A 20,182-nucleotide genomic window follows, 5' to 3' on the forward strand; every position below is an offset into this window, starting at 1 on the left:
TGCTTGAAACTTTGTACATATCTTCAGTTTCGGTTTGTGTGTGTGTGTGTTATCCGTTAAATTAATGGGGTGTGTGTGGTATCATTTGTGAAAATCGGCTATTCTCCTGTCAAAGGACCATTTATCGTAATCATTTGATTGATTAAACCAAAATTAAAGATGATGAATTAAAAAATGCATTCTTTTTCCACTAAAAAATCCCATAACATTGACTTTTCAGAAATTTTGTTATAAAAACATATGAGGTGTGTGTGTTATCTGGTGAAATGTTGGAACTGTGTCGAAGTGTTAGCATTAACTGCAAGCTTTCCAGCAAGGATAATTGTGTATTTCAAAACTAGATAGTATCCGACATTCGGTGCACTACCTTATTTATTAAATTTTATTGATATAAACAAGTAAATACGACTACTTACCTTTCAAGCGGTCTGCTCGACTGTTACTTCCGGTGTGTGTATATCCATCACGTGATTTTGATTGTACCCCTTGATATTAGAATGTTAAATATTATATTAATACTTTAATATTACAGTTTCATGTATATATAATTTTCATGCATTTGTATATCATTCTTTTCTACTTTATTAATACTAGTGCAGTGCAAGTGCATGGCGGACACGTCACTCTTCTGTTATAATTAGATTTTCTAATATAATAATGGATTTGAGTAGGCATTCATATTTTCCCGCAAAAATTTCAAATCATCCATGCAGAGTTATCGTTCCTTAAAATTGCAAATGTATTTGAGTTATTCTTCCGCATGCATGTGCATAGATATTAAGGATTTTTTTACTCATTTGTATATATACATATAACAAAACATTTTAATATTATTAATTTATCCTCTTTAAAAAGTATTTGATGAGTATTCAGTGAAGAAAATGAATTTAAAACAAGCGATAAGGAATGTTAGTTTGCACATGTTGAGGTCTACGTATTCATTATGTTTATAGATCGGTTAAAAACCCAAAAAGAATATAATTATGTAATGGAAATCTAGGCGATAGCAATACACCGGAAGTCCCTTACGGTCATCCGCTATAAAAATTAATAAAGGCAAAACAGCAATAACAAACATGTTCGGTGGTTGTCATCTGTTTAAGTGACCCAAAAGTGTTTCCGTTTATCGTTTTTGTTTTTAAGATTAGACCGTTGTTTTCCCGTTTGAATGGTTTTACACTAGTAATTTGTTGGGCCCTTCAACTATAGCTTGCAGTTTGGTGTGAGCCTAGGCTCTGTGTTGAAGACCATATATTGACCTATACTGCTTTACTTTTATAAATTGTGACTTGGATGGAGAGTTGTCTCATTGACACTTTAACCACATCTTCATATATCTAATATTATAACACAAAAAACTAAAGACAGAGTGACACGAAAGTTACCAAACACCAATGGTGACCTCGTGTGCTCCGGAACGGTAAGGCAGCAACCATTTGATTTTCGGGGGGGGGGGGGGGAGGGTGTATGGTTTTTTTTGAAAAAAAAAGTTTGTAACCATAGCACCCCCCCCCCCCCCCCCCCGAAAATCAAATGGTTGCTGCCTAACCAGTGAGTTCCTGTGCAGATAAGATTTAATACACACACACATATCAAACAACTTTTTATCGTTGCATTTATACCAGCTTTACTTATAATCATGAGGTAAGATTGCTAATAAAACAGGTGCTTGGAAAAAGGCACCTTTTAAAATAAAATTATATAAAAAAAAAAATCTTTTGACGTTTTCATCTTTTAAAAGTATTCTGGTTCCATCTCAACGAATCAACAGTTTCATATGAGCGTCACAATCACTATGAAAAGAAATGAGGAAATTTCACTTGAAATGAGTTTTTAAAAAGAAGGGTTCGTTCCCCCCATCGCTTGTGGACGAATCAACAAAGTTACAGACATTTGCTTCTCTGCGGTTCCTGGATTTTGATATACATTTTACTTGTTTCATTAGCATTCATTCCCCAGTTTAATACTTGAGTGATGACAGATATTTTAGATTTATAATAAGTCAAAAATAAGAAACCATGTGTAAAAAATAAATAATTTTATTAATTGTCACTTCATGAATGAATTACAATAACATGAATACACAGTATGTGTGTTATGAAATAAAAATGAAGGCTAATATCAAACGGAACACATTAGAACGCAAAGGCACATTTCATTTATAACAATGTATAGATGCACAATTGCAAAGTCTCGGTCTATCATTAGAAAAATAAAATTTATATTAAATGAATGAATGAAATGAATGAGAGGATTCAAAAAATATAATCTTATAGATATTGATGCCACAAGTTAACCTTAAAATATAATCTTATAGAGATTGATGCCACAAGTTAACCTTAAAATATTCTCAATCATTTGAATGACATTCGTCTGACTTCTATGGAAAAAATGAATGAAAACAATATTTACAATATGTCATGTTTTAGAGGGGGGGGGGTTCCACAGTTTTTCAGATGGTGCAGGGGCATGATTTTAGAAAAAAAGAATGCCATATTGCCATTTTGAACGATTTAAGGCTAATATATTATTTACAAAACCAAAGTGAAATAACCCCTAATTATCCACCAACCACCCATCATTGAAATACTCTATAATAGTTCGCAGTTCGACAACGGTTATATTATATACTTGCTGTAACTGGACATTACTTTGTCAGAATAATGACTAGACGAATTAACATAAAAAATAAATGCAGATTCTATCTTATTAACTTATAAATGTTTTGGTACCGATTGTAGTTCTTACATCCTGTTCTAGTTGAATCAATTAAAACCCTGCCAGCCAAAGTCCCGTTTATCTACCACGGCTGCCTGTCAGAATCCCGAGGTAATCTGTAACCTATTGCAGCAGTGTGTCACTTTCATGAGGTAATATGTAGACCACAGCAATCTGTCTATACCCTGCGACTGTAACAGCAATCTTTCAATACCCTGCGACTTTAACATCAATCTGTCAGTCTTATAAGGCAATTAATAGTTCTATATATTTGATAATGAAAACACAAATTGTAAGTGCTAACTTTTCTCCTTTGAGGAGACTATTTCGTATCCCCTAAGATAATTCTTTATGTTTGTCCACGAGTAAAATGGCCATTCAAATTCTAAAGGAACAACTCCGGTTGAATTTGCCTCAAAATATGAAAATACTGGAAACCATATCTTAGTCCTCTTGGAGTCTCTTGACATAAGATTAATATTGTTCGCCAGTGTGTGATAATAACAAAACAAACGTGAGGTAAAAACAAACGCTACAAACACATCAATGGAATAATGCCCATGGCCTGCTAATATGAAAAACATTCCGCCCAAATTTAAAATCCATGAAAGTATATGTATATAACACATCTTCTTCGGTGTATCTGAAAGGAAAATGATTCATAATTTTAAAACTTAAATATTTTAAACATAATACTGTCTTTCTATAAACAGTTTATATATGTCTGATTCATAAGTCTCAAACTTAATTCTTGAAAAGCACTTTTTGTTTTTTTAGATATATAAAAAAAATTGGGGGGGGGGGGGGGGGGGGGTGTAGAATTGCGATCATTAATGTAAGTGAAATAATGAAATCATCAATTTGCTTTAATCAGTCAGTTTGGTTCAAATTTTGTTAAAATAAGCTAAGAAACATCGATGATAAATAATTCACTTTCAAATAAATAATTCAACCTCATTGAATCGTATTCATGTGACCTAAATTTAACCTTTTAACTAAAGATGGAATAACTATTAAAGGGAAAATAATGTCAACATTGAACTGAAACAAAGGTGAACCATTTTATTGACTGATTCGATCCACAAAAACTCAAGTCTTATACAAATAAAAACTACGATTAACATTTATTTTTTTAACCTATAATGTGAAATCAAACAGACCTAGAAAAATACAATTGCACGAGGTCGCTATCTATTTATATTAACATCTATGCTTATATCGCTTATAAGACCGTCGACAGTTTCGGAGGTCAACTCGATATTTATTAAAATGGCATGTGGACTAAAACACAACAAACAAAACGATGCTATATTTGATCGAGCCTATGCTTTGTACATTCTTGTTTCAGACGTTTTATCATTTGAACATACATGTACGTTTTAATATGTTAGAAATCAAATTTGAGAACTTGAGTGAAGTGGTTAATCATGAATTTGACATATATACCCCATTAAGGTTTTTTCATTATATGTTGTTTCTTATTTTGGTTCTATTGAAGCTATTGAAATAAAATCAAATATACATAATCATTCTGGGTGAAAAGGCGATGTTAAAGGGAGATGATCTCATTATTAAAAAGAACTTTCTGCGGTAAGCCATAGATTTTTTAGTGTCGCAAGTTTAATTCAAATACTGAATAAATAGAGACAGGATATTAAAGAAGCATCGCGCAGATTTTCTAATCGGCATTAAGTAAAACAAATATTGAGAAGAAGACTCTAAAATTAAAAAAAAAAAAAATACAAAACATATTGGTCAGCTATTGTGGCAAATCTTCTTGGATGCCATACTTCGGAAAAAACGTTACCAAAGTATGTGTTGATAAGTATTTTTTATATATATCCAGTCGAAAATGATTACTCAGAATGAAATATAGTTCAACGAACTAGTTTGTATTCAGATATGTATCCTGGATTAGACGAGGATTTTTAAAAGTGATTTTCTAATCTATGACAACGCTTATGTCAATCTAGGTACTATGTTGACTCTGTGGCTGTGTTGAAATAATTGCATACAAAAACACACAGCATGCTTGGTTAAACTATAACCAAGCATGTTGTGTTTTTGTATGCAATTATTTCAACATGGTTGTAGAATTAAAGTTTTAGAAAAATAGTTATTTTGTGAGTATTAGCTGTATTTGGCAAAACTTTTAGGAATTTTGGTCCTCAATGCTCTTCAACTTCGTACTTTATTTGGCCTTTTTATTTTTTTTGGATTCGAGCGTCACTGATGATTCTTTTGTAGACGAAACGCGCGTCTGGCGTATATACAAAATTTGGTCCTGGTATCTATGATGAGTTTATTTGTACGTGTAAAGTCTTGCGCGCATTTGATGTATTAAGCGAGAAACTTGCGCTTCATACACTATTAGCTTAATTCGGTCAAAGGTTTGATATACTCACATTCTGTTATGAAGAAATTGAACATCGTCATTGAGACGGTATGACCACTAAACATGTAATCTCCACATGTTTTTAGACCAGATACTTTTAAACCAGCACCAAAAAATATCTCTAAAGTTCTTCCTGCTCGGGACAAAAAATCAGTGTAATTCTGAAATAAAATATCACCGAAATGTTATACTATTTATTTATCACGTATGTTGAATTACCATATCACTGTTATCACATCATAACATTTAAAATACAACGCAACTGATTTTTTGTTCACGTTTTTTAATCTACACGAGTACTTTCTGCTTTCGCCAAATATAATTAAATGGTTCGTAGTTTTTTCGACGTTTTATCTAAAAATAAAGCTCACTTTAATATTGTTTATATAAGGTAAAGAAATGAAGTAGACAAACACTGCAATTTCAATTGTTTTAATTAAAAAAAAATATGAGTTACTATAAAGTCTTTTATTTTTCCGTTGTCGAATTGGTATATTGGTTTTTTCCCCTCTTTTTTTTTAAAGCACTGTTTATCATATAGAATTTACCTTTCTATCGCATATGACATTTGTTTCTGGTACTGGTAACTGGGTGATCAGTATACATACACACCTGAGTAAATACATAGTGCCCAACAAACAAAAAGTGCGACGCATCAGAATCCATCTGCAACAAAAACAAATATTTTAAATTTCTTTATGAATGCATTTTTATTCAACTTCAAGGTTAGATAACGAATAGAGTAGACACAATTTAACATTTATAAATCGTCAAAAAAGGCAGTACATTTTTCATATTATATTTGTGATTGATGATGATGTATGTATGAAATTCAAACCATTCACCTTAAATTGTCATATCTCATTTACATGTATATAGATTGCAGATGATAATTTACTTAAACATCAACCCAACAATGTAAGACCTGTAAATTTGCTTTCGCAAATTTTTTGTTCTTCCCTCGCCGGGATTCGAACCCATGCTACTGCGATATCGTGACACCAAATCGCCTGCACTGTAGCCGTCCCGCTAGACCACACGACCACCTGGGCTTCATAAAAATGAAGCTTTCGCTGGCCATGTGTTACCTTTACACGTCAGTTTTAATCTAGCGGCGCACTACAGTACATGATATATAAGGCATGGAGATGTTATTTTTACAGATCAGCTAAATTATCTATAGTAAAGGATCCTACAAATTAATGTAACATACAATCACAGAAAATAATTATATTTATAAGTACGTCTGAGCCAGTGACAACTCTACAACAGATTTATCCAGCGGATCACCAGCAGTGATGGTGATACCTGGCTGTGTACATTATGCATATATATATATAGAAGCTATGCCATGAAAGATATTACTTCTGTTTACTGATTAGCAATTTAAAAATTATAGTTAAAAACCGAAGTTTAGCTGCAGACCATAACTCTTATGGGCCTTATATATTTTTGTATTTTGCGATCTATGGTCCGCAAATTGTCAAAAAATATCAAAAGGACCTAAGAGCAACGGTTCCACAGCTAAGGTAAGTTATGATAGGTCAGTCACCTGTGCTTATTTAAAACAGCAATAATAATCCATATCACCATAAGAGATAAAACTGCTCCTTCTGAAAGTTTAGATGCCCATGATATTTGAGGAAAGGAGTTCAAAAATATGTCGGGTAAAGGTGGGTGTTTCTGTTGGTCCGGTGCTTTGGACTGTACGACCACTATAGAATAACAGGTACACATTAGTCCAAATATCATATAACAAACGGCAAGTGCAGCCTTGCCCTTTTCAGGATCTAAGTTCCTGGGATGATGTGTGATGTTACGATCGAATTCGTTACATTCAATGTCTGAAAAATCTGTTGGTGCATTGATTCTTTCCACCATCTGTAAAGAGGTCTGTCGTGGCATCGGAATAACCCCATTGTACAAAACCGTTCCATTGCTTCTTGCAACGCACTTTGTTTTCAATGATTTTATCAAATGGGTCAATCGTTTTACATCACCTAGTACCCGTATTTCTATTGGCGATTGTTTTAAATCATTTTCCGTTAAACTTAAAAGTCCTTGTCCATCAATTTGGTGTTCAACACAGATTAATTGACAGTATTTTTGAAATCCATTATTTGTCAACCAGTTACTGACTTCATTACAAGACCACTTTGTAGGCTCGTCCATCGCATTTGGTTTTCTGAAAAAGTGATATAAACTACTATTATCATATTGTTTATATGAATAAAAGTGATAACCGTCACACGAGACATCAACATAACAACACATAAAGAAGAGACAATAGGCATTGGAGACAAACCAATTGCATGGCAGGGATTTCAATTCAAATATACACTTTCCGTCTTAAGTTAAGTTCAATCAATGATATTACTTCATTTTTGCGCTTCTAAACTTTAAGTCGCCAAGAGCGGGATTCGATCATATGCCGTTTTGATATCTTATTCAACGCTACCTATGCTGTGTCAGTGTCTTACTGACTGTGCTCGACTTTATCAAATGATTTCGCTAGCTGTGTGATGTCTTACCCCGTCGAATTCATATGTAGTTTTTTTTTTATGTCATAATGATTAATTATACAATTACAAATTATAAAAATGAAACAAAATATTCAAACGATGAATTTGTTTTATTCTCAACCATCATTTCCATTCTCAAGCATTTCTTCAAATATCATGTAAGTTTCATGTAATTTTTTTAGTGGGCAATGATTCAAAATACTTGTAGGAATAGTCTACTTTCGATTATAACATTAGAATATTATAATCTACAAATTTGCAAAAGCAACCTTTTTGTTCTCCCTCCCACTAGGATATATACATATACATGTACACGTCTGACCCAGTGCCAACTCGTCGACAGATTTTATCCATCGGATCACAAGTGATGATGATACAAGGCTGAAAACATATTCTGTATATATAATTATTCCTAATAACAGCCAAACAATGTTATATCTGTAAATTTGCGGAATCAAATTTGTGTTCTTCCCTGGCCTGGATTCGAACTTAGGCTACTGAGATATCGTAGCACCAAACCCCTTGCATTATGCTCGGCGCGCTAATGTCTAGACCACTCGATCACCTAGAATCGCCTAAAATCAATCTTTTTATTACTGATTTTTGATTGGTCATCACGAGAGGATGACATTAAAAGACATGTCCCCCACTGGGACATGGGATAGAGTAAATTTTCTTCTTTGTATTATCCAATCAAAATTTGCCATTTAAACGTGAAGTGTAATAAAATATCATACTTGTAATAGTTTCAAGAAACTTATATAAGATGGAAATTTACGAAGAAGATGACGTAGATTATGTATGAAATAGTGTTGACAAATATTTTATCTGAACAAATAGCACTCTTCAATGCCAATTTCTCGATCTATAAATCATTGCTTACTTTACTTTATATATACATTATTTTTATATAAAGTAGACCGTACATATATCCAATTATCATTTTATTTCTTTTTTCAAATACTTAAAAAAAAACCATCTTAATTAGGAAACTCACATTGACGGACGTTGATGATCCTGTTCAAAACTAAGCTTTATATTAAATATAATTATATTTATATACAATTCATGACGTACAATTTAAAGGTTACGAAAGTTAAATCAAGGTAATACACACGATCGTCCTTTTTTAAACTAAGAGTTCCACATTCCAGCACCATGCAATGTTGTGGTTACAGCTGCATGGTGAATCACATTCTTAATTTTAAACTTTAAATAAAAACGTGAATGTAGAACAATGATAAAGTCTTTCATTTTAATCAATGAATATATTTTAAATCTCCATATAATTATTGTAAATGTGTATGTTCATTGATCGGCTTAAATTCAAATATAATACAATACATAATATTTTAAGCTCTGAGTTTATAAAGATTTTTCCGTTATTGACCAAGGCTAACTAGTCATTCCTTTTCTTTTTTATTATCGAGTAGCTTCTTTGAAAGAAATTTTTAACACTGGAATAATATATGATCAATAATTTATGAATAAAATGTAAAAACAAGAATATTAGCTGTCTAAAAGGACAACTTACAAGTGATCCATGCTATTTCTACTTTATTTATTTTTAGTCAATAAGTACACTTTACTGCAAAAAAAAAAATCAATTGGTATTTGGTATACATACTTGTGATGTACATGTTTAAGTGATTAACAAATAATAGAAAAATAATAACTATTTTGGTCTTCATACATAACTATATGGTTTTAAAAATCGAATTACTTTCATTTTTCAATTAAATAATAAGTAAGTGTTTGTCATATGAAAATTGCGGTGTGATTTGTGTTACAATTAAATTAAAAATGGACATTTCAAAGAGACAACAACCCGACTAAAGAGCAGAAAATAGCACAAGGCCGCCAATGGGTCTTTAACACATCAAAAAATTCCGCAACCGGAGACGGGATTAAGCTGGCCACTTAACAAAAAGTTTGTTTGCGTTCAGTGAAATGACGTTACACTGAATTCCGAAACGTAAAAATGGACATACATGACAAACACAGGTCAAAGGTTTCTGTCAGACGCAAATATGAGGCGGGGTTAAACATGTTTTGTGAAGATCTCAACCCTCCACCAATAATTCTAGTCAATGTAGAATAAACGACCACAAGGCAATATGCATAGTAAAACTTAACAAGTACAAGTTTATTTAAGGATATACTTTCCGTTTTCAATTTGACTGGGGGTTCGGTATTTTTTACTTTAAGGCACCATATGGTAACATATAAACATAAGTGATATTCCTTCTGATTGGAGAATTGTATGTGACATTCAGCTGCTATATCTAAATAATGTTGAAGGGCGTCTATTATATTCACTCCATCTGTGATACCAAGGGTTGAATAATAGTTAGAAATGTCAGAATGTAGTCACCTCCTGGAATTGAGCCAACCGTCGATTGTAAAGGTGTGTTCATTTGGCTTTACGGGGCGTACACAGCCACATGCATGTTCGGTCGGACTTGAAACGTCAAAACCGTTGCATCGGTTGTATTGAATAAGAGAGTGACTCGCTTTCTGTAATGATTTTTTGCAAGACTTTTGTCTACATGCAACATACATTTTGAAACGGCATTTTAAATGGCAGTTTATATTTCTATAATCCCTAAATCTGATTAACTTCTTAAATTTGGAAAGATTAACAGTTAATTTGTTTTCGTCTTTAAATATAAGTTGACACTAAGGAAAAAGATCAATTTGACGTTCTAGACTATGGCCTCGTCTATAATTATAAAGCCACAAGGTCCTTTGCTTTAGGTCAACATATGATCTTAAAAAATATCAACCTTGGGGTAACCGGATGTAGCTGTTTCTTATTCACTAATTACATGCAAAAGTACCTAGAAAACAAAGGTATCTCGAAAACATATCTTGATAGAATCAGTGGGAAGTAATCTATCCTTTGCTATGAAACTGAAATTGTCATTTTGTAAACTTAATGTGGCAATTTATCTCCCTTATTTCAGACATACATATATATAGACATTATATATTATTAACAGGAAAAGTAAGCTATCATAGTCCATGAAAAGTGATATTTTTTATTACACCGGAAGAAGCAAATTATCCCTTTTTTAAGGGAAATACATAGAAACCTTTTCTTTAAATCGGTGAAAAGTAAGCTAAGATCAGCTTATAGTTGACTCAGTGAATGACTCTTTCACTACAAGTTTTCTTTTAACGACTTTCAAATTGACTATCCATAAGTATATCGCACGGTCGGTAATGACTCTTTTAAACTCAGTGTTACTTACATCTATTTAACAAGACGCAGATAATTATCTTACATGTAGACATTCATAAGTTAAACTCATAAGTCAAGAGAAACTAACAAAGTCATAACAATAAACGCGAAGTCGACGAAAGTATAAACAAGTGCATAAACACAGCAAAGAAAAACAAAGACTAAGCCCCAAGAATCCAAGCATACACTTGATCTTATTTGCTCCGGAAGTGGAAGAAGATTCTGTGTAAGTAGATCCTGCTGCATAAGTGACAACCGTCATATTGCTCATGGATAGGGTAAGTGTGATTCGGTTGTGTGCTGAACGATACCAAGGACAATTGACAAGTGGTGATACTAAATGACGTTTTGTAACGAAGTAGAAATTAAGAGATTGGTAGGAATAAAAGCGTACATACAAAATATGAATTATTATGAAATCTATTTGTTAAAATAACCATTCATTTATTTATTTGAGTAAATATTCAACATGGCAAAAGCGATCCTTCAGTGAAATATATATTTTTTTTAAAAATAAAGAGGTATTATAGCTATCCTTAGCATGGACACACTTAAAAATATCAATTATACCCACAATCAAATTCATTTTCTCTTAAATCATTGCTCAAACCAGAAGCATATATTATACATAGATACACTGTTCCCAGGTCAGACTTTCAGTTTATAAAAAAAAAGGGTAAAGTGACTACGTTGTTTAGTTTTAAATAGGTATGTATACACATGGAAAAAACTATTGCAACACCAAATTGAAATTCAAATTAAAAGAACACTTTTAATTTTTTGTTAAATAATTTGTTGAAATAGAACTAGTTAAACATTATTTAAATATCACCTGAGTTTAATCAATAAATATGGACTCTATCAGTTCCTATCTGCACATGCAGCTACTGTACTCGTAAACACTAAAACAGCTGTTTATATCCTTATTGTTTTCAACACTTAAAATAACCAAGTTTATAAATTTATGTTATTGACACCTTCTAATTGGTCATCCACAACTCATAGCTGCAGCAAGATGGCAGATATCCAGCACGAGGGAAGCAGGTATGTCGCTGTGATAATTGCACGTATTGTTAGTCATCACAATTCCACTATAAGTCGTTTTGAGAATACAGATCAGTCAAGAAACGATGTTAAAGACCTTCAAGTTCAAGAAGACCCCCTATAACATCTGCTAGGGAAAATAAAGCATAATGAAGGTTGGTCAGAAGGAAACCCATTGCAAACAATACAATTCTAAAAAGAGAATGATGACCATACAGGAGCCTTTAAACAAGAACTGTTCGAGATCGGCTCATCGCCACTGGTTATCGTGTGAAAATATCATTTCGGGGACATTTGCCTACGAACAGACACACAGATGCCCGTATCCAATATAGTGCAGAGCTCGCCAAAGTTGGAAATTAGCGTCGTGGAGGAAGATCCATTGTTCCAATGGAATTCGGTTTGTGTTCCTTGGTCCAATCGTAGCCCGAATTTAAACAATATTGAGCACTATTTGGCGTAAAGTGCATGAAAGGACACCTCAGTTCAAACAAGTCATGAAATAAACAATACCCTTCGACAAGAATGGTATTGTTAGCTTAGCAACAAATTAATCAACTTATGGCAGGAACCAGAAGACGTTAAGATGCGGTTATCCGTTTGAATGGAGGCTGCGCACAAAGTACTAATTCTTTGGCGTATAATGATCAACCATGATGTGAACAATCATCAAAAGATTAATTTTGAAATTCTGACATTGTAAAGTTCGACTACAGTAAAAGTTGTAAAATGCATTTTTTTGTACAAAAAACACTTCATTTTGTTATAAAAATTTTGGTTAGTTTCATACATTTTTGTTCGTTTTAAAGCCAATGCTAACATTGACTGCTTTTCAATACCATTTTACAAATATTTTATCATATTCCATCCAAAATATGAGACTGATTTTTCAAGTTTTAAAAAATCAAGGTGTTGCAATACTTTTTCCATGTGTATATATTGTTTTGATCAGAATGCCTAACCGTGACGTAAATCCGAAATAGTACATTAATTTCCTTACATAACCCAACAACAAATCCAAATGAAAGCGACAATATAAAAAAAAGAAGGGCATGGTTGCCAATGAGACAACTCTCCACTGATACCAAATTCAGTAGAAGTTGTAATATTTAAGCCACCGTACGACATTTACCCTTGACCAAAATGCACACCAAAAGGTTTCCGAAATGCCGAATGTTAAACAGTTTAAACGAGAAAAAAAACGGTCAGATTTATGACCACACCAATATAAACAAAACAAATATGATATACAGCAGCAAACAAAAGCCACTGATGTACAGGCTGCTGACTTGAGGCATGCAAATACAGAATGTGGTTGTGTTAAAAATGTTTGTGGGCGCCATACCTTTCATTAAGCTGGGACTGTTGTAATATCATCTAACATAAGATAAAATTATAAAAAAAAACAATTGAAAAGAACGTAACATATTGACAAATAGCACAAAAACAATCCCCCAAAAAACACTACATCACAAAGTACTGATTTGAGAGTACACACAGTACCTGAAATCGCGTTAAAAGTTATATCAACTAGTAAACATATCGTGACTCTTAACTACCAATCAGTTGGGGACGATCTTTGTATGGATCAAATTTTAGGGATTTTTGGTTACGAAATTCTTGACTTGATTATCGATGACTGATTTACAAAATTTTGCTAGTTTCAAAACATGGCCTTATTTACAAATGTATCTAGGTCTGATTTACAAAACTAAGACTGGTTTACATAAACCTGATCTTCAAAAGAAGTTCAGTACTAAAATAAACACAATATGATACTCTTTTCCAATCACAACATATCAAAATTAAAACCTTACATGGAGATTTTATAAACGGATTTTGTAATGATGTTTTCATATTTCCATATGTACATCTATTTCCCTAAGAAAAAAAAGAGAGTAAAACAGGTCATTTTCGTTAAAAAAATATTGTTTACCTTTATATTAGTAAATATGACAAGCGTTGACTTTTCAAGATGCTGCTGAAACTGGTTAAAAACATACTTATAGAGATGCAAAACACTATATATTCCAATGTACAATAAGACAACCAGTTTGTACTACACATAGTCAAAACAATATAATTTTGTTTTCATTAACTAATCATAAATTATGAAAGAAATAGTATAATTTTATACTACAACGTACCTGTTATCTGTGATCAATGGTCACATGTGGTCCACATTCTTACCTTTATCTCACATTGCAAATGATCACATGAATTGATAAAATATAAATGCTACCTGGATATTTCATCTTCTTGTGTTTGGGCAATCCTATATCGGGTTACTTTTATATAAGATAGAAGTTGAAACACCTTCGTTACTATTTTTCACCTTTTTTTAATAACTATATATAGGTTTTACGCATAAACACGTTTTTTAACTGATTCTATCAAAAAAATAGCGTTCGTTAAATGGTGGGTTGTTTTTTATTTTAGAAGATAATTTATTCTGTAAACTAGGTTGATCATTTAATTTTAGACATGGTCATTTAAAAGCAACAGCAACAATAAACACCCAAATAAAAGTTTGTATTTCCGAACTGACGTCCCCCGTCAAACTTTAGTTTACCTCATCAAAGTGTTATGACCATAGCTCAAGTTCGAAGTTTGTTTGCGTCACTTTTACCATTATCGAGTTAATTATATCTTTATTCTCAATTAACCATAATTTTGACAAGGTATAGAGAAATACATATGTACAATATTTACAATATATACTACTATTCAATAAATACAATTAGTTAAAGACATGTTACAAAACTAATTAATAGGGGTGTCGTCACAAAGTTATCATTGATATGTTCATAATTAATAATTAACTGTTTAATAAACAACACTTTGAATTTTTGAAATACTTAGGCTTTTCTACCTCAGGACTAGATTACCTTAGTTGTATTTGGCAAAACTATTAGGAATTTTGGTCCTCAATGCTCTTCAATTTCGTACTTTACTTGGCCTTTTTAACAATTTTTTTTCGAGCTTCACTGATAAGTCTTTTGTAGACGAAACACGCATTTGGCGTAAATATAAAAAGTCAATCCTAGTTCCTATGATGAGTTTATTTAAAACCACTGGGTCGATGTATGTCACTGCTGGTGGAGTTTTAATTCCCCGAGGGTATCACCAGCCCAGTATTCAGCACTTCTGTGTGTTGACTTGAGTTGAGTTGTCATTGATGTGTTCATAATTATAAATTAACTGTTATCAAAACTTTGAATTTTTGAAATGCGAATGTTTTTCTACCTCAGGACTAGATTACCTTAGTTGTATTTGGCAAAACTATTAGGAATTTTGGTCTTCCACTTCTTACTTTACTTGGCCTTTATAACATTTTTTTATTCGAGCTACACCGATGAGTCTTCTGTAGACGAAATGCGCGTTTGGCGTAAATATAAAATTTCAATCCTGGTATCTATGATGAATTTATTTAGCTGTTGAGGTACGTGAATATTTAGATAGCTTTAACGATCTGATTAACACATAAAAAAGATTACTAATTTTTGTATACCGAGTTCAGAGATGAAAACATAAAAAATAATAATAACCACTCAAATGACAAAAAGTTAAAACAACACCTAAGTAGATGAAACTTTATACATTTTCTACCAGCAGATGATTTGTAAGAAAAGTGTTGGTCACTCTAATTTAAAACAAGTATTATACATTTGATAACTTTTTACACCACTGGGTCGATGCCACTGCTGGTGGACGTTTCGTCCCCGAGGGTATCACCAGCCTAGTAGTCAACACTTCGTTGTTGACATGAATATCAATTATGTGGTCACTTTTATAAATTTCCTGTATACACTTTGAATTTATCGAAAAACTAAGGATTTTCTTATCCCAGGAATAGATCACCTTGGTCGTATTTGGCACAACTTTTGGGAATTTTGAATCCTCCATGCTCTTCAACTTTGTACTTGTTTGGCTTTATAACTATTTTGATATGAGCGTTACTGATGAGTCTTAGGTAGACGAAACGCACGTCTGACGTACTAAATTATAATCCTGGTATCTTTGATAACTATTATAACTAATTTTCATAATAAAAAAATACCCTATATTTTCCCAATCCATGAGTTCTGGTGATTATATACCCTTGACCTTCACATTTGAGAGTCTGAGCGTCCCTGATGACAATTATAATGATTGTGTGTTATTTTCATAATCTAGCACTGGGTTTACTGCTCCATGATTGTTAGTTCCCATGGGTAACACCAGTTCACCCAGTTCAGTATCCAGTGCTTTGTTATTGACATGAATTATAATATACCTTTCAATAGTTCCTCGTTGATTACTGTAGAATTTATTAAGAACCGCGCTGAAGTACGTCCATTATTCAGTTTTCATTATTCCATTTTCATTATTCAAAATTCAATAATGAATAATGAAATAGTTTCTTAATTCAATAATGAATTATTAGTTATTTTATTCACTATTCAACGTTAAGTAATGAATAATTATTAAGGTTTAAGTGTCCATAGATAATGTTGTCCATTAAATATGGATTATGCTATATCTGGATCTCTTTCAGTCATATGGCTGTTCACATGTTTAGGTAGCTAGACTTTCACATTTTTTGGTTTGAACCTTTCAGGTCAAGGTAAATCTAGAAAATCGCTTCGGACGAACGCAATTTAGAAAGTAATTTTTCATATTGTAATCTTAACAGAACAGGGAAAATTTAAGAATAAGCTGGTTTTTTTTAAATGAACAAATTGAATCAAAAATCCAATATGATGCAGTTTCACAGCTTAATTAAACTGCGATCTCTGACTAATTTACTTTTTTTATGTTTTTAAAACGTCTTGTTAATCAAACAAATATTTCAAGATTGAGGTTCCTCCTATATATGGGAAACACAACGTTTTACAGATAAAGTTTGTTTAAAAACTGTTAAAAAGCAAAGATTGTTGGACCAGTTTCTTCAGAATTGGAATTTGCTAATTCAAAATTCGTCAAAAGCTATTTACTACAAAATTATAAAGGAAAACTAAGAATTGGAGGACTTTTTTTTTTTAATATTTTGGACTTTAAAGATGCCGCTGTTTTTTGTCGATTCCGAACGACCAATAACAAATTGCCGATTGAAACAGGAAGGTGGAAAAACGTATTGAGAGGAAACCATGTTTGCCATATATGTAAAAATCGAAAAATTGGTGACGAATAGTTATATATTTGAATGTCCCTTTTTTCGATGAGTATTTTCTTCCTAGTTTGAACAACGACATTATACACCTAAATTCTCGTAACTTATGTCGAGTACACGAAAACAGGTCCTGAAGAAACTTTGTTAATTTGTAAAAAGTATTAATACTTTTGTTTGTCCTCCTGGCTAGTGACTTATATAACCTCTCACCTTGTTTTGTAAATATTGTAAATAGTTATTGTTGTTATCTCTGTACTGATGTAAAGCATTGGTTTTATGATAATAAAGATATAGTTAGTGCTACGACATGTATATTTAGTTTATATTCAAGAAATATAATTTCGTAGAAGTGAATGTAGCCCGAATAATTCAGTCGAAATATTCCGCTGATCTATGATGGCTACAACTATGATTTGAGACGGGTGCACCTGCCGCGTGTAAGTATTCGACAATGGTGTCGTTTGAACAATATGAATTCTAATCGTTTAAACAGAATAATTTTCATATGGGCAGACATTATGAGTAAAAAACATAAGTGTATAAAAAATGTATGTACGGAAAAATTTTGTTTAGTGTAATGCAGAACGTTTGTGTATCTGGTAAAGGTGGTAACAATAGTTATCAAAGGTACCCGGATTATAATTAAGTACGCCAGACGCGTGTTTCGTCTACATACGACTCATCAGTGACGCTCATATCAAAATAGTTAAAAAGCCAAACAAGTACAAAGTTGAAGAGCATGGAGGATCCAAAATTCCAAAAAGTTGTGCCAAATACGGTTAAGGTAATCTATGCCTGGGATAAGAAAATCCTTAGTTTTTCGAAAAATTAAAGTTTTGTGAATAGGAAATTTAAAAAAAAAAAAAAGACCACATTATTGATACTCATGTCAACACAGAAGTGTTGACTACTGGGCTGGTACATATACAATATTTAACTTTTTGTAAAATTCCAATGCCATTTTCGGAAAGAAGTTCTATTGCCAAATTTCGATATGGTGTATCACCACTAAGAAACGAAACGAGGAGATTTGAGAAATTAATTTAAAAAGATCGAGTCTGTGATAATTGTACGGATATTTTATCCTGTCCTTTATATGACGAATTTAGAAAAGAAAATTGACAAAAAACACATTTTAAAAGTGATTTTTTGTCTTTTGATGATAATTAGAAATAAGTGTTTTTATTTACAGATAATAATATGACTCGTAAGCTGTGCCAAAGCCTGTGATCTTATTTTAAATAGACGTAGAAATGTTTTATACTGTAAACAATTTTCTTATTAATATGTTATATAATAGATGAATTCTGTATATAAAGTTTTCTATACAGAATGGCTCTTCTTTTATATCTATATATTTTCACACTAAATGTAATGTTGTATTATATATTATTGAGAGATGAATCTTAAATAAAATATTAAATTGAATTGAATTGTAAAATTCGAATTCAGTAGTTATTCAATAGCAACGTTAGTCTGTTTTTAAACAGACAATGCAAAGACATAGGTTACAGTTATTCAATAGGAAAACTTAAGTCTGTTTTTGTAGATTGAACTAATAGAGGGGCGTTAGAATAAATTATATAGATAGAACATATTATCCGAAGTGATCAGAAACAAGACTTATAAAATAAAGATGTGGTATGATTGCCAAGGAGACAACGCTCCACAAGAGACCAAATGACACAGACATTAACAACTATAAGTTACTGTAGGGGCTTCAACAACGAGTAAAAGCCATATCACACAGTAAGCTATAAAAGACCCTGAAATGACAACAATTCAATAGAGAAAACTAACAGCCTGATTTGTGTACACGGTAATAACCAAAAACAAATATGATATAAAGCAACAACAAAAACTGAATAACAGACTCCTGATTTTGGACATGACATGCAGAAAGTAGCGGGGTAAAACTATTGTGAAGGGGCGAACTCTCCCATAATCTGGGACAGTAATGTAACAGTACAACATAAAAATAAACTATAAATATCAGATGAAAATGATTTAACCCGTAAGATATATATAAAGCTGAAATACATCTTACAAAACACATAGTGGACGTGCCAGGATACCTATTCATACCCATAACACAAAAAACCCACAAAGATCTGAGAGAACTTGCAGTTACTGAAAGCTAGTTCAAAGCCAAAAATAAATAATAAACACATCATGCATCTAAAAACGAAAATTTCAATCCGCACACCTTCAACATCTATTGGATTTATTGTCAAGACGTCATTAACAGTCCGAGAAAAACCTGACCTTGAGCAGTTCAGGTATCGACAGAGCCATGTATAAGTGCATATGTATATAAAATAATCTTCAGTTTGATTTTTATTTGCTGATAAAAAGAATCAATATTAATTCCAATAAAACACTATATGTATATAAAAATAACATTTAGTTCAGATTTTAAAAATTACTGAATATAACAAAATCAATATTAATACAAATAAAAAATATGCAAAGATTTAATTAAAGTTTTGAATTTGTGAAATTTTAGAATAAGTTTATTTAAAGGATCGATTAACTTACCCGGATAGTATTTGAACCGGGCATGGTAAACATCAGTAAAGATAAGATTGCGTCATTCCGTTAGAATACGTTTTCTACTGGTACAACCAAACATCCAAACCAAATCTTGCATATCTATGAAATAATTTGGTACAGGTTTTAAGAAATTGGTGGTAACGAAATTTTTGAGTTAATAACTCATCAATAAAACATACATGTAGATACTCTTCATTAAAATTCAAAACTTCACAACAGACAAAAGTATCACGAACGAGTTGTCATATTTAAACACCGTAAGATCATCGGGTGCCATATTTTAAAGGAACATCACCGTCTAAAAAAGTATAATTCACAAAGAGAGAAGTAAAATTGTTCCTTATGTATCAAATATTGATGTAGAGTTTCCGTTTTAAACTGAAATTTATAAATCTTGGAAAGGATAGTTAAATCTTTTATATTTGATTTATTTATTTGGGTAAATGTTGGCATTACATGAAGAACTTCTTAAACATAACAATATGTGTTGGTGAATTGATCAATTAAATGCATTTTTCTGGTTTTTTGATGACCGACGGTAAAACAATTGGAAA

The 20,182-nt window shown here is 32.1% G+C and overlaps 1 protein-coding gene across 6 annotated transcripts; it reads right to left on the reverse strand.

The window, feature by feature from the left end:
- Window positions 1–2,023: 2,023 nt before the first annotated feature.
- On the reverse strand, window positions 2,024–19,700 carry LOC134712469 (sphingomyelin synthase-related protein 1-like). 6 transcript variants are annotated; one of them, XM_063574040.1, is made up of 5 exons: window positions 19,614–19,700; window positions 6,666–7,298; window positions 5,662–5,779; window positions 5,124–5,274; window positions 2,024–3,361 (listed from the first exon to the last, which is right to left on the reverse strand). In XM_063574040.1, the coding sequence occupies exons 2-5, from the start codon at window positions 7,283–7,285 to the stop codon at window positions 3,018–3,020; spliced, it is 1,233 nt and encodes a 410-aa protein (XP_063430110.1). In that variant the 5' UTR covers window positions 7,286–7,298; window positions 19,614–19,700; the 3' UTR covers window positions 2,024–3,017. The 6 variants fall into 6 exon arrangements, with proteins under 6 accessions (XP_063430110.1, XP_063430108.1, XP_063430106.1 ...); XM_063574038.1 differs by lacking the exon at window positions 19,614–19,700 and adding an exon at window positions 14,071–14,133; XM_063574036.1 differs by lacking the exon at window positions 19,614–19,700 and adding an exon at window positions 13,860–14,027.
- Window positions 19,701–20,182: the final 482 nt, after the last annotated feature.

Source organism: Mytilus trossulus, chromosome 3, assembly GCF_036588685.1.
Source record: "Mytilus trossulus isolate FHL-02 chromosome 3, PNRI_Mtr1.1.1.hap1, whole genome shotgun sequence".
NCBI classification, from domain to species: Eukaryota; Metazoa; Mollusca; class Bivalvia; order Mytilida; family Mytilidae; genus Mytilus; species Mytilus trossulus.